The 15,000-nt window shown below is 34.9% G+C and overlaps 1 protein-coding gene across 1 annotated transcript in view; it reads right to left on the bottom strand.

Moving 5' to 3' along the window:
• The window catches only part of LOC144964771 (uncharacterized), a 52,433-nt gene extending 42,652 nt beyond the window's left edge, over window positions 1-9,781 (bottom strand). The window contains exon 1 of the mRNA XM_078899372.1: window positions 9,559-9,781. Within this exon, the coding sequence (XP_078755498.1) occupies window positions 9,559-9,766 (208 nt within the window). The 5' untranslated portion in view covers window positions 9,767-9,781. The remainder of the gene's footprint in view (window positions 1-9,558) is intronic.
• Between the last annotated feature and the right edge of the window lie 5,219 nt (window positions 9,782-15,000).

Below are 15,000 nucleotides of genomic sequence, written 5' to 3'. Positions count from 1 at the left end.
ATTTCACGGTTTGTTAATGTAGGATTAGAAATATAAGTGCACCGTATTTTCCCCATTATAAGAGGATTTCGCATTTTACGCATTCATTGTGGTGGGATGTGGTCTAGTGGTATGGCACTCGCCTTTGGATGGGATGGCCATGGGTTCGAGTTCCGCAATGAGTGGCTCATAGTTGAATTCTTGGAAAAGGCTCTTTACTCACATTCTCTCACTCAGGTGTAAAATGAGTGCCTTCTCGTTAACAGCGTTGTCTGTCAAAAAAAGGTAATATCGCCTGACAGGCGTCATGTCTCGTCCTACATGTTAAGGAAGTGTTGCTGTTGGCTTGGGACCCCTTGTAAAGTGTTCAGTAGATATTGAGCTATCTATATAAAAGCTCAAGTATTGAGTATTGAATTTATATAATAAAGTCTAAAACATAGCAGGCGTTTGAGGTCCCGTCCTTGTGTTTAATCACATTGCAACACATTAACAAAAACCTTATTTTCATTCTGGTCAGAGAAATGCAACTTCAAATATTGATGAATTAAGAGCATTCTCAATTTGTCAGAATTTCATAAACCGGAGACTCCAAGCTATTGTCTTGTTTCAGAATTTTTTTTTAAATCGCTGATTATTGTAATATTCATCAATATTTGAAATTTAGATATAATATCCAAATTCTACAAAAGTGTTTCATCAGTTTGGCGGAACATCTTTGGGGAGTGAATTCCATATATTTTAAGGATCGCGTGTTTCTGTGACAGATCCCTTGGGAATCTTGGTCCATGAGAAAATGGACAGAAATTTCAATGCCCCAGGTGTTTTCTGTAAGACCACTGGAGTACACTGTCACAATACACTTTTATAATCTGTGGCCAGAATTTTTTTAACTTCTTCTGAGATGAACTTTAACCTACCCAAAACTTTTGAATATTAGACCTCTTTAACGTCTCAGGTTTGATAACTTATTACAAGTATGGGGTTTATCTTCGTCGATTGACATTTGACATGTTTTCTGACCAAAAAGTCAATTTGTCGGTCTACGACAGTATATCGTATGATAATGAATAATACCTGTGTACATTAACAAACCTAGGGTCACGACAGCTCAGTTGGTAGACCACTCCCTTCACAAGCGAGAGACCGAATGGTGAAGTAAAGATGATTTCTCCGACCTCCGTGTTGTGATTGGGCAATTGGGTCTGCTAGATCTGGCGGAAAGTACTTTGCGATCGACTCGAGACCTATCCAAAAAATAGCAAGCAATTGATATGTCCGATTCACGCTATAGAAACCGGGATAAACTTCGGCTCTACGGGCCATCATTCTGAAGAACTAACTACAATAATAAATCATTTTTCAAATTTTGACCAGAAATGGTTGCTTCGTGACATCAAATAATCTATTTAGTTTCTGCGTTATAAGTATCAGTCTGTATGAATTAATAGCAACAATTTGTTTATTATCCAGGGATGTTTACAAACAATATTTTACTCGTTGGTTAAACACATGCAGTACATTTTAAAGTAAATACATCAGTAGTGTTCAACTGTTCCATATTGACCCTACTTTTTACATGATTGCATCAGCGTAAAATGCATATCATGATATAATATACGAATATATGCATTGAACGCCGATTTAGATGCAATCATATATATATATATATATATATATATATATATATATATATATATATATATATATATATATATATATATATATATAATCTAAAACGGCTATGTGCGGCGACATGGTCTTGTGGTGTGACACTCACCTCGGCTCGGAAGGTCCCGGGTTCGAGTCAAGCTCTGAACGGCGCATTGTTGAGTTCTTGGAAAAGACTCTTTACTTACACGCTCCGGCCGTACTAAGATGTAAAATGAGTACCTGACTGTAAACAGCGTTGTCTCTGTCCGTAAAAACACTATAATATGGCCTAAAAAGCGTTATGTCTCGTCTTACATGCTAAATATTGCTGTTGGATATGGACCCCTTGTAAAGCCCTTTGAGCACGGTTAGTTGATATTGTGCTATATAAAAGCTCAAATTTTTAAAATATATATTCTTATCTATCAAAATGATATTTTCAACTTCAAGTTTTTTGTTTGTTTTGTTTTGTTTTCTTCTGGGGTCGCACTCTTTTCATTCGGGCTCTCAGTTTTTTCCTACCTGAGTGGCAATGTATTGATCAGAATTCACTGTTTTGCTCTGTTCCAAAAATTTTATGTGAACAACAGACACCTTTCAAAGTCCCAGAAAATATTGAGCAGCAATTTTCTAGCCGACTCCACAACTTTGACTTTATTTTATTGGAGAGTTTTCGTGTCGGTATTCCATTGACTGGCGTTTGCTCTATGTGTCAAAATGGTGGACCCATGACTTGTCTCCAGAGACTATTTGCTGAATTAAGGTATCTCCTTTGTCTCCATACTTGTTTAATAGTTTGGAGCAAATTGTTTTTAGTTGCTCTTTCATGTCACTTGTCAACATTCGTTGGACACGCATGGCAGACACTTTCCTGTATCCAAGGATCACTGTTACGACGTGGTATACCCTTATCTTTGAAATATCAACTTCTTTCACAATGTCAGTTTGTCTATGAAGCCGATTTGCGGGAATTATGTTTTCGACTTCAGTTTGATTACTGACGATCGCTGTACTTCGAGGCTTCCCGCAACGAGTTTAATCTTGAAGTTTTGTTTTGATCAGGTCTTTTCCGTTCACGAACCATTCTCATCGCCAAACGGTGCTATAATCAACAAAAGCGTTACCATACGATTCATTCTGTTATGGATTTCAATGGGTGAACGGCCTTCAGCATTCACGCTGCTTGAATCGAATATATGCAGCCATTTTCATGTATTGTTTTGACAGGTTGTTGAAAAAGGAAATCGGCGATTACGTCTGAGAAGACGCCACAAACCTTAGAAATTTTGACACATCAAAGCTATATAGTTCTAAAGAATGTATCCCTAATGTTAAGGTTCTAAGTCAAATAACTATGAAATGATAAAGAAAATTGCAAAACTTTCTAGCTCACGCTCGTATAAATACGTCATAATTATTGACGTGAGTGTTTGAGCAGAATTATTTTCTCCGTTCATAACCCTTTAAGCTCAAAGCATTGACCCCCCCCCCCCCAAAAAAAAAAAAAAAAAAGAAAAAGAAAAAAAGAAAAAAAAAGTGGTACAGCTTTTAAAAGATCAGAATAGGCACCAAGGAATCCGAATGATGATCAATGCCCCAACGATTATGTCTTTCTTTTCTATTGTTCCCGTGAGTAAAATAAAAGAACCAATACTTGCTAATGAAAAAAAAATAGTATATACAGGGTGTACTAATAAGAAGATAGTTAACGGAGAAACAGACAGCACATGATGTTAGCGAAAATAAAAAGAAATAATTCAAGTTTTGTTTATCGTAAACCAGAACTCGAAAAAGGGATTTTAAAATAGATCTACATAGAGTTTACATATTGAATGGATTTCAATGTGTCAACCATTTTGTGTGATCTGAACTTTGATGTGTCGTTCAAGTTCTTTCCAAGTGTTTTTGAACATTTCTTTGCTGACTGATTCAACTGCCGTTAATAAACGTGACAACAACAACACCAACAAAACAAAACAACCCCCCCCCCCCCAAAAAAAAAAAAAAAAAAACAACAACAAAAAAAAAAAAAAAAAAAAAAAAAAAAAAAAACAAAACAAAAAAAAAACAAACAAAAAACAAACAAACAAACAAACAAACTTTAATGACTTCTTTACGAACTGAAACAAATTACATAATCCATACTTTTACCACCTAGTTATTTGCTAACTTATTATCATGTCTGTTCAACACGTCTGTACAAAAATTGTCCTATGGGTGAATAAAGTATTATTATTATTATTATTATTATTATTATTATTATTATTATTATTATTATTATTATTATTATTATTATTATTATTATTATTATTATCATTATTATTATTATTATTATTATTATTATTATTATTATTATTATTATTATTATTATTATTATTATCGTCATAACCTTCATTATTATCATACCAGTCGTAGTAGTATTAGTAGTAGTAGTAGTAGTAGTAGTAGTAGTAGTAGTAGTAGTAGTAGTAGTAGTAGTAGTAGTAGTAGTAGTAGCAGTAGTAGTAGTAGTAGTAGTAGTAGTAGTAGTAGTAGAAGGATCTGGAGGAGGAGGAGGAGGAGGAAGAGGAGGAGGAGGAGGAGGAGGAGGAGGAGGAGGAGGACCAACAATAGCAGCACTGGTTCTTTGCACATTATCAAATGTTAATTGTTTCATGGTCCCTGCTTTGAAAACTTCGTTCCAATGGTCTCTTAACGACTAAATTGGCAACATATAACTATTACAGGAACTTCTCAAAGAATAGGAAAACCACCGATTCTGTATGAAAATACTAAAAGCAATACGAACAACTAAAATTTGTCCGCAAAATTTTGTACCCTTTGTATGGCATTCTTTTTAAATTATTATCGAGGAGAAACCCCGAAAAATCATTTATATTTTTCTTTATAAGTCCTACTTTGTATTCATCTTCGCTTTTCCTGGTTTTGTCATGTTTGATTTGGCAAAGAAACCAGACTTTAAATTGATGGCAAAAACAGACCAAGCCAGCGGGAATTCCCAAAAGACCGTTAGATCAGCACTTTTTATCAAAATCGTTAAAACCCAAATAAGCAGATTGCAAAATTTAAAAAAAATTCACCTCGTGTAAAACTCTGCTCTTTGGCATTGGTGTTAGATTGCCTGTTTGGTGATATGTTCTCACTACTCCCCCCCCCCCCCCCATCGCACTATAGATAGAATGAAGTTGACGTCACTCGGGTGACCAACACACAAAACTATGAGCAACCTTGAACGTGTATAGTCTGATTAATACAGTTTAGTGAGAATTACTAATAAACGCGGATGGCAAAAAGCAATAACAAAAACCTGAGTGACGTCATCTTCACACTATCTATAGCCCTAATGCATGAAGATGACGTCACTCTCCTCTTCAGCTTTGTTTTTAGATCGCCAAGATTCTTGATTAATTCTCACCACATTCTCTCAATCACAGCTGAAGTTACTCTGCTCTCTTTTTAAAAAAAATGTTTTTAAACTTCCAGTTGTGTGAATAATTCCCTCTAAATGCAACTACACTTAAGGTTTAAGCCTTGTTTTGTGTTTTGGTGCGATTGATATGGCGGACAGAAGAACCATTGTACTTAAACGCATGCAATCAATACTTTATTTCCACGACTGTTGTTATCTATTGCTTCTTTTGTGGCAATTTACAATAGGTATAGGATACTTCTTTTCTTTTAAAAAAGAATTGCATAAACTATTTTCTTATATCAATAACATCTAAGATGGACCTTAAAATGAAGGCGAAAGATAATCTACTCTTTAAAAAAAATAGGGTTGGGGATAAACATTGTTCCGTACAGCCAAGGAAATTTTTATCATCGAGCACAGAACTACTGGCAAATCTAAAAATCTAAAACTATTTTTCACAGAATAATTTACGAGAAACTTGCAAACATTTCTTAAAAGGCGACGCCTATTTGCAAACGGTTGCAAATAGGCCACACGAGTATTCACAAACGTTTGTCAATAGCTTCCAGGCTATTCGATAAAATGAAAGGTTAGCAGTGAGTCCAGTGTTTCTCAAGCTCTTTTTGAGCCCCGTGTTTTTTCGTGACAAATTTGTGTTTACCCACCGAGGAAAACGTTTAACATCCTTTACTAACTTGTTGCAAAATAACTTTTATGTTGGGCCGCCGTTTCTCGGACCCAGAGGTGTCAATAATCTAGTCATTATTCGCCCCCCCCCCCCCCCCCCCCCACCCACCCCTCGCCCTGTCCCGGCTGCCAATAAAGTCATCGTTATTCGGACCCCAGTGACACGTTGCCTCAGTGGGAAAGAGTACTTGTGGTAGGGACTCAATGGATATTAGCGCTGGTGGTAGGGACCACAGACGAGGGAGTATTCTCTATGGTAGGGACTCCGTGGATGATAGCGTTGGCCTGGCTTTGGTGTTTTGTTTCTGAGCAATTTTTAAAAAAATAATTTTTTCTCTCTGATCATTTGCTCCTGTTTCTGATCGAGATTATTTATATATTTTTTATTTTTGTCTCTGATTACTTGTTGTTTCTAAACGAGTTTTTCTTTTCTTTTTTTCCTTCCTTTTTTCGCCTTGATCATTTAAATTTGGTTTCTGAGAAAGATTTTAAAAATATAGCACAACTTTTTTTTTCTCTCTCCGATCATTTGGTCGCGTTCTGAATAAAGAGATTTATGTATCTATTTTTTTTTTTGTATAGAACGTTTAGTGCGACTATGTGGTCTAGTGGGATGACACCCGCTTTCGGATCGGAAGGTCCTGGGTTCGAGCCTCGCGCTCGGCGCATAGTCCTTGGAAAATGCTCTTTACTCATATTCTCTCACCGTACTCAGGTGTAAAATGAGTACCTGGCCGTTAACAGCGTTGTCTTTGTCCGAAAAATTGTAATATCGCCTTACAGGCGTTATGTCCTGTCCTACATGTTAAATGTTGCTGTTGACCAGGGACCCCTTGTAAAGCGCTTTGAGCACGTTTAGTGGATATTGCGCTATATAAAAGCTCACATTTTTTCAGTGGATATTGCGCTATATAAAAGCTCAATTTTAAAGCTCAAATTCATAAATACATATTGTTTATTTATAGTAATTTACTATCCTCGACTGATTTGTTGTTTAAGTATTTTTATATTTTTATTGATATTTTATTAACTTTACTTATTTCTATCTATGTGCTTTTTTTTCTATGTGCATGGCGAACGTTTTCACTTCTCGAAAGTGAATACATGTTAAACAGAGCAGAGTTTCTGTGTATAATCACCGGGTAAACGATTGCGAATAGTCAACTGGCTATCTGTAAGCTATTTGCAAACGTTTGCGAATAGACACTCAGTTCTTGGAATTTGTTGGCCCGTTGATTCAAATGGGTATTTAGAATATCCTCTTGGGCGCAATCATGAGTCATTTGGCTTTCGAATTTGCCATATTATGTTCACCGCCCGTTATACTCGATCCTTGGCCCCGGAAATCGCAATTTGGGCGGCCACTTGACACTTAAAGAGTTATCTATCTCCCATATTTAATGAGAAAAGAAATATTTTCTAAAATTTGAGGGAGGCCTTGCGAAAGCTCCTCGTACTAGCATCTCTTTCAATTTGTATTTTCACCTTGGATCTTTTGTTATGCGTTTATTTATTCAATTTGTCAATATGTAGTAGCATCTTAAAAACTCTAGAACAAACCTTGATGGATTAGTGAACGTTTAAACTTTCATAATACGACCATTGTTTTGGTTTTCCGTCGCGATTTTGTTTTGTGAAGTATTGAAAACAGTCCTAGGGGCTTTTTTCTATTAGAGTTAGTTCGAGCTTGGAGGATGGTTTTTTTTTTTCTTTTAGGGTTAGTCATAACTCTTAGTATAGGCGCTGGGGTGTTTGCTTTTCTTATTAGGGTTAGTTAAAGGTACGTACTAGGTTGGTTTTTTTTCTTAGGGTTAGTTGAGGGAATATTTGAGTTGTTTCCCTTAACACGAGGAGCTTTCGGATGGCCTCCAATTTTGAATTATTAAAAGTACAGTAATTAGCATTTAAAACCGTAATTTTGTTTTTTAAAATATTAATCTGTATTAAGACCTATTTTATTTGTTAATTTAATTAGCATTTTAAAAATACGTTAGTAATATTCATAATTTTGATATTGTCTTCATACATCATTGTATTAAGATTTAAGTAATTTTTTAAAGATAATGTTAGAGATGATCTATATAAACAGCGCGACTGTTTCTTTTTAATGCGTCCGTCCCCTCACTCGGGCATCATCATTATGATCGGTCTTTTGATGTTGGCCGCCCTGCCCTATTGCCAAATCCATTTGCGCGAAACACTTTAGCCAATACCTAACCGATTTTGATCGTCGATCGTCTCGATTCTACAATATGGTGATATTGGGTGAATGCGGTTATCACAGATTCTGTCCCTTAGTTGTAACCAACACAGTGAATACTTTTAACCCTCTCATTACCAGCCATTTTCAGGATTTTTTTTTTCCAAAACTCCACACCCAACAAACACAAAATAATTTTTTATCACTCAGACACAATAGCAATAAAATTCATGCGATACATAATTTCTTTAGCAAAACATGTTCTATCTACAACACACGGTTCATTTTCTTAAATTTTATGGTGTACAAAAGACATTTGAATAAGAAAAATGTTGGTTGTTTCGTAACGAATGTGACGATTTTCTTACAGTTTGTAAGGAGAGGGTGAGGACAGCAGACAATTTTTAAAGGGCTCGATGATTTCTGCGAGTGAACAAAACTCACAAAATCACATAAATCATTTTAAAAACAAGCCTTAACACCGAGATATACCAGTCCGTGTGGAGAGACCATTGTAATTTGTCATTGTCCACAACCGAAGGGACTGAATTTGGTAGATGATGCATTCACTGAATAATAAGTAAAATAGATTGAGTGCCTGTTTGTAAAAGCCTTTATTTCCCCGAAAATAATGCCGGTTCTCCAATGGTTGAAATAAAAAGAAACGCTAAAGAACAAAAACTGCGCAAAGAAAGATTTCGCTGTTTACGTCTACACAAATGCGAAGCATTGGTAGATACATTATTTTAGGAAGATCCTAGCACTTTGTGACCAATTTGTCTCAAACCCGTAATATGTCGGGGCCGTTTAGATGTTGAAAACGGAATTTAGTGTTAAAAAATGAGATTTTTGTGTGGAGAATGAATAGAATTTCTTAAATCAACAAAAACTAAAATTTCAAATTTCTGGTCTTCGAAAGACTAAATAAAGTCCCTTGTTTTTTGTTTTTTTTTTTTAAATGCTTTTTTTTTCTTTTTCTTTCTTTTTTTTTTTTTTTGCATCTGGTTCATTCCGACATCATACCGATAAGTCCGACGACTATTTCTTTGCAGGTCTGAAAACCTACATCATTATGGGCCATTGTTATAATGTAAAGAATCGCAAACCAACGCAAAATACTGTCAATTGCAAAACTGAATTCAGTTACGTAGGCTGGGTCACATTCTGTTTTCAATTATAAATGTTATTGTTTACGCGTTTTAAAAACGAATTCTAAAGACAAATGTAACTCTTAAAGGAGGTGGGGTGGAGGGGGGGGGGGGGGCTGTTATAATATCACAACTGTTGATATAAAATATGAATTATATAGAGAGTTTAAGTCATTGCTACAGTATTGTTTCTTTATGACAATCACAAGTCAACTCAAATGACGTCCAATATTTCTATCTAATGATCGTGAAATATCTCGTACCGAGGTGCACCTATTTGCAGGTCTGATTACCGAAAATGTTATGGGCTCATTTTTGTAATGGAAATACTCTCAAATTAACGCAAAATAAAGTCCGTTACAACAATGTTAAAACAAGTCCATAATAGCGTTCAGTTACCAGGCCTGAAAATATATGCACCTGGTCTCGTACCCAACATATCAATTTTTTAAAAAGAAGTTCATAAATTTGACACTTACTTGCTTTTATAAGTGAAAGAGCGCAAAGAAGTACGAGAAGACTGATGATTGTTGGCAGTCCCATGTTGATTGATGTGAGGTGTTGTACGACGAGGAAATGATCTTTAAAGAAATTACTTTGACTATACGAGATGACGGATACCGGGCTACAAGAGTTTTGATTATTGGAGAGCCGTTTTATATCGTTATCGGGGCGCTGGACTGACATGGGGCATGACAAGTTGAGTAATTATTCTTTTCGATGGGTGGGGTGGCCAAGGTTGCCAGGCTGGTGTTTTAAAATGCCAAAGTTAAAAGTGTTGGCTCATTTGACACTTTTTGAAAAGGTTTAAATTGGGTTTGTTTCTTTGGTATTTTTGGCATTAAAAAAAAGTTTATTAGCTTTACTACTTACTTTAATCAACACTAACTACACAAAATATACGAAATTCGGTCCTCAAAGTGGTAAGACAAAATGAATTTTTCATAAAATCAAGACCCATACTCATGTCAGCGGATTACGAATGTAAAACTTCATTTCTACTCTCATGTATTTCTGCCGTCATAGGATAAAGGGTCGCATATCAGTAATTGGGTCAAGCTGAGTTAATGACATTCATTGTCATATTCTTGAGTCCGACGCGTCTTGTGACTCTCAGTCAAGAAATAAATGTTTTATTACCAAAAAAAAAAAACCCAACAAAAAGCAAAAAAAAAAAAAAAAAAAAAACAAAAAAAAAAAAACAAACCAAAAACAACAAGCAAAACAAAAACGCAAACAAACAAAAACATTTTTAAATAGAATAAAATAAATAAGATATACACTTGATAGGCTTTAGGATATAGGAGCCAATGGTATTTTTTATTGTTTTTATTTTTGGCTTTCTTGTAAAGAAAAACTTTTTCTCCCGATATCCGACTCTTTGTCTTAAGACGGGAGATTTTAGCTTAAAAACTGATGTTTGAATTTTTCTGCAAAATAAATCTGGCAACCATGTGGGTGACTGCTGCCTCAATGGCTCACCAGCCACTCGGATCTGGCACCACTCGCCCTACACCTCTCATGATCAGCGGGGTTATCGAGCAGGGATCGATAGATACGTTTCATATCATATTATAATTGACAGGGGATTGTCCGCTTTATTCTGCTTGAGCAAATGAAATAATCAGTGATTTCGCTAGAAAATGAGTAAAATGTGGCAATATTGATAATAATATTAAATCATTATGATTTTGAGATAATATGTTAGGCTATGTGGTCTTGTGGTATGACACTTCGCCTTCGGATCGAAAGGTCCTGGGTGCTGGCCCATCTCCGAGCGACGCAAAGGTGAGCCCTTGGAAAAGGCTCTTTACTCACATTTACTCATCGTACGCAGGTGTAAAATGAGTACCTGGCCGTTAACAGCGTTGTCTCTGTCGAAAAAAACCCCCAAACAGTTATCGCCTAACAGGTCTCGTGTCTCTTCCTACATGTTAAATACTGCTGTTAGCTAGTGACCCCTTGTAAAGTGTTTTGAGCACTTGGTATTACTAAATGCTGAAGTTATAAAATAGAACATCAGAATTGTATCTATTTATTGGTGTCCCGATAGTTTAGTTAGATAACTAACCTTACACATCCCTGTCAATCAAACATTGATTGGGTAACTGAATCCGTTAGGTTTGATGGAAAGTACTTTGCGTTAGACCAGCGTCCTATTCGAATGATAGCAAGCAGTTACTAATGTCCGTTTAATGCTACAGAGACCCGGCTTAACCCCTGCTCCGTGGGTCTTATCACTATGAATAACTTTTAATCCTTTATTTAAGATGAGTAGGTTTTTCATTTACATGTCATAGGATTTATGTAGAGGCATGTACAGTAACAAATGAGACATAAAAGGGTTCAACAGTCGTGGCGTCACTTCCTTCGTAATGACTCATAGTAACTTAGTAACTGGTTCTAAACTATCAGAACAATGGCGGACGCCCTAATGAAATACTTCTCAGACGAGCATAAAAGGGTATCCAGAGGAGAAAAACATTATAAATCTGATCATGTTTTGACTTTTATTTGATCACATGACATGTGAAAAAGCTCTAGCCAGCATGAAGAATAAAAAGTACAGATTTTCTTTGTTCAGAACCAAGCTGCTCGTTTGCTGAGCGGACGTGACATCAGACTATTGAATCCTATTTTAAACCATATTGTGGTGTTTTTTCAATTTAAAAAGACAAACCTCTGTATCAAATTAAATAAACAAAACAATACAAAATAAAAATCACGAGAATCCCTATGACAGATTAAAACAAATAAATTTATGAATGTTTTCCAAGATATTCTTTTTTACCCATACATCCCTATGAGTAACTGGTTTTTGTTTTGTTTCATTTTTTTGTTGTTGTTGTCGTTGAATGATGAGCACACTGGGAACAGTGCCGTCTTGAGTTCGGGCGAGGTGGCTTGCTCATATTATGGCGTCACCTAACGGCAGACACCTTCAGGTTATGAGGCGAAGTATATTCCGCTCAACCACACCTTTGTTTACATGTTGTTGGAACAGAATTGGCAAGAAAATTAATATATTTTTCAAATATATCGCCGTTGGAATGAAGACAAGGTGAACTGCCTCTGTCCATATAGTGCCGGGAAAAACTGGTTGTCCATGTGTTTTCTAAGAAGAAATTCTGTTTTATCCTTCATTTTGTACATTTTAAAAATATATTTTTTGTTTATGTGATCCTTGAGGTTTTTTCATTGAACGTTATAAGGTTTTAATCCATCACGTAACTCAATTCTTACATTGAGAGAATCCATTTTTTTCAAAAATTCACTCAAACAGGGTACACATCCGTGTTGTAGGATATTGCGTTACTGAATAACTAGATTTATCTTTTTTCATAATTATTCTCATTTGGTAGGGAAAAGTCTACGAAATGAACAAACCATTAATTGGGAAACAAATGATAATAAATATCCACTGCTTGCTTAAAGATGAGGCCCCGCCCGACAAATCATGTGACTCGAAATTGTGTTTAGGGCTCTCGTGAAACAAAGTACTGACTCTAAATCAAAGCAGTAAAGATTAATAAATTGGGTTCAAAAGTTGTTGATTTCACATCCGCCTGGCAACCGATCGGCTGGTTCTAAACAAAAAAAGTCGGAGCAAGATCGCTAATTTCTTCTTCATATTTAAAGAAATATTGCTCCGTGTTTTGTCCCTGATTGTTTGCACCAGTCAGAGAGTCGATCCTGTATATGTCTTAACGTGGAAACAAAAAAGTATTATTGTTATTGTTATTATTATAATTATTATTATTATTATTATTATTATTATTATTATTATTATTATTATTGTTATTATTGTTATTATTATTATTATTATTATTATTATTATTATTATTATTATTATTATTATTATTATTATTATTATTATTATTATTATTATTATTATTATCATTATTATTATTATAATTATTATTATTATTATTATTATTATTATTATTATTATTATTATTATTATTATTATTATTATTATTATTATTATTATTAGACTGGAAACTTTCCTGTAAACATTCATGAGACCAATCGTAACAGTCTTAAAACGGGCGGACTTGGTGCTTAAAATTGACATTTATGCTTAACATAGTAAATTGACTTGATTATAACAAATTAATGCCTTAATTGAAAGGAGTGAATTTAGTTGTTTTTTTTTAATTCAAGCAAATATGTTTTTAATTCGTTTTATTCTAACTTCCAAGTCCTTTAAAAAAAATCTCATGCAGCCATAATACCAAGTTGGCTCGATAGCTCAGATTTGAATAAATACTCTTAACATTTTATATTTCATCGAAAAAAATACCATACGCCATGAAATACGAGTACAAACAATAATTGAATAATTGTAAATGAATCAACTTTTTTAAAAGTCAGTGTGCCATTTTTTCTATTCTTTTCTTTTTTTTTAAATCACCAATTCCTTTCCTCAATATCCATCGATTAACAGTCGAAATGGAAGTTTGATACAACTTGTCAAAACGCCTCATTAATTATAATTACGACTAGACTCTAGGTTGGAATAATTTTCAATGGTTTTCCGTTTCGGAACTGACAAAGTAACAACGCAAACGATTTTCGATTGGTAACATTATTTGTTTTGGACATAATTGAGCCAATCGAAAAACGATTTGATACGGTTTCACGTATCAAAAAAAATAAATTATAATAATAATATTGATAATAAAAATACCCTTTATTCATCTTAGAGGGAGCATTTGTCTTTAGGGTCCATTCCAAGGGAGGACTTGAATAACCTAGGCGTCAGCCGTTGTGCAGCGCCGAACATTGAGCTAGGGCGAGGTGATTTGCTCTATTTCAAAGAAAGGATTCACTAACCAAGCAGTGAAAATATAAAAAAGAAACAATCATAATAAATAAGTAAATAAACAGACAAAAAAAAAAAAAAGAAATAAACATATCTTTAAAAACTCAACAAAACACAATTTTAAAACATTGATTATAGAATATAACTCACAACAAAGTTGGTAACAATCACATTTCCTCGCACTTAGCTCATTTCACCCACACAGTGCAGCATCAGGTGATCGAACTCGGTACCTTTCGTGTACGAAGCAAAGACCGTACCGCTGAGCCACGCTGGCCCCTCTAAACTAATCATTATGAGTCATAAAACGGATTACGTGAAACGAAATCTAAATCATGGGTGACAGATTATGATTTTCATTCAACCAGAAATCATGCTGTAGTGTTTTCACCAGAGGTGCGAGATCTCAGGTTTGAGAGTTTTTGCCAAGATGAGGGGTATTTATATCGATCAATATATATATAAAGGACGAGTTTTCTGGCCAAAATTTTAAATACGCATTTTTCCAGAGTACGACAGTTAACTGCTTTATTGCATCGAATTTAGAATGGCCAGTGACGTTTCATTTTGAAGAGTTATAGTGTGCACATGCTAATGTGTGCGTGTGTGTGTTAAACAAAATGTTTCTCCTTTCAAGGCCATTTGTTTTTCAACATAGTGTAAAGATGAAAAAAAAAGAAGACAAAATTACCTTATAAAAATGTTATTTTTAATGGCAAGGATGATTCAAGTCTTCTGTCAGCAATCATTAAAATCTATCAGATAACTGTTCAGATAGACTGCAGTACTCTGGAAAACCCCATATTTAAAAATTTGGCCAGAAAACTCATCTTTCAAATATTTACCGATTTAAATGACCCTCATCAAGGCAAAAACTCTCAAACCTGGGACTTCGCGAAGTCCCAGGTTTGAGAGTTTTTGCCAAGATGAGGGTAATTTAAATCGATCGATATTTGAAGGGCGAGTTTTCTGGCCAAATTTTCAAATAAGGGTTTTTCCAGAGTACGGCCTTATAAAACAAACGCCAGGACTTGAGTAGTGGAGCGGACTATTAGAGCATACTAACTATAAAAATGTCTCACGTCATATATTTTCT

The sequence above is a fragment of the Berghia stephanieae genome, chromosome 2 (genome assembly GCF_034508935.2).
Source record: "Berghia stephanieae isolate SIO BIC M18660-M18661 chromosome 2, UCSD_Bste_1.3, whole genome shotgun sequence".
In the NCBI taxonomy this organism is placed as follows: Eukaryota; Metazoa; Mollusca; class Gastropoda; order Nudibranchia; family Aeolidiidae; genus Berghia; species Berghia stephanieae.
This window is presented reverse-complemented; position numbering and strand designations above follow the sequence as displayed.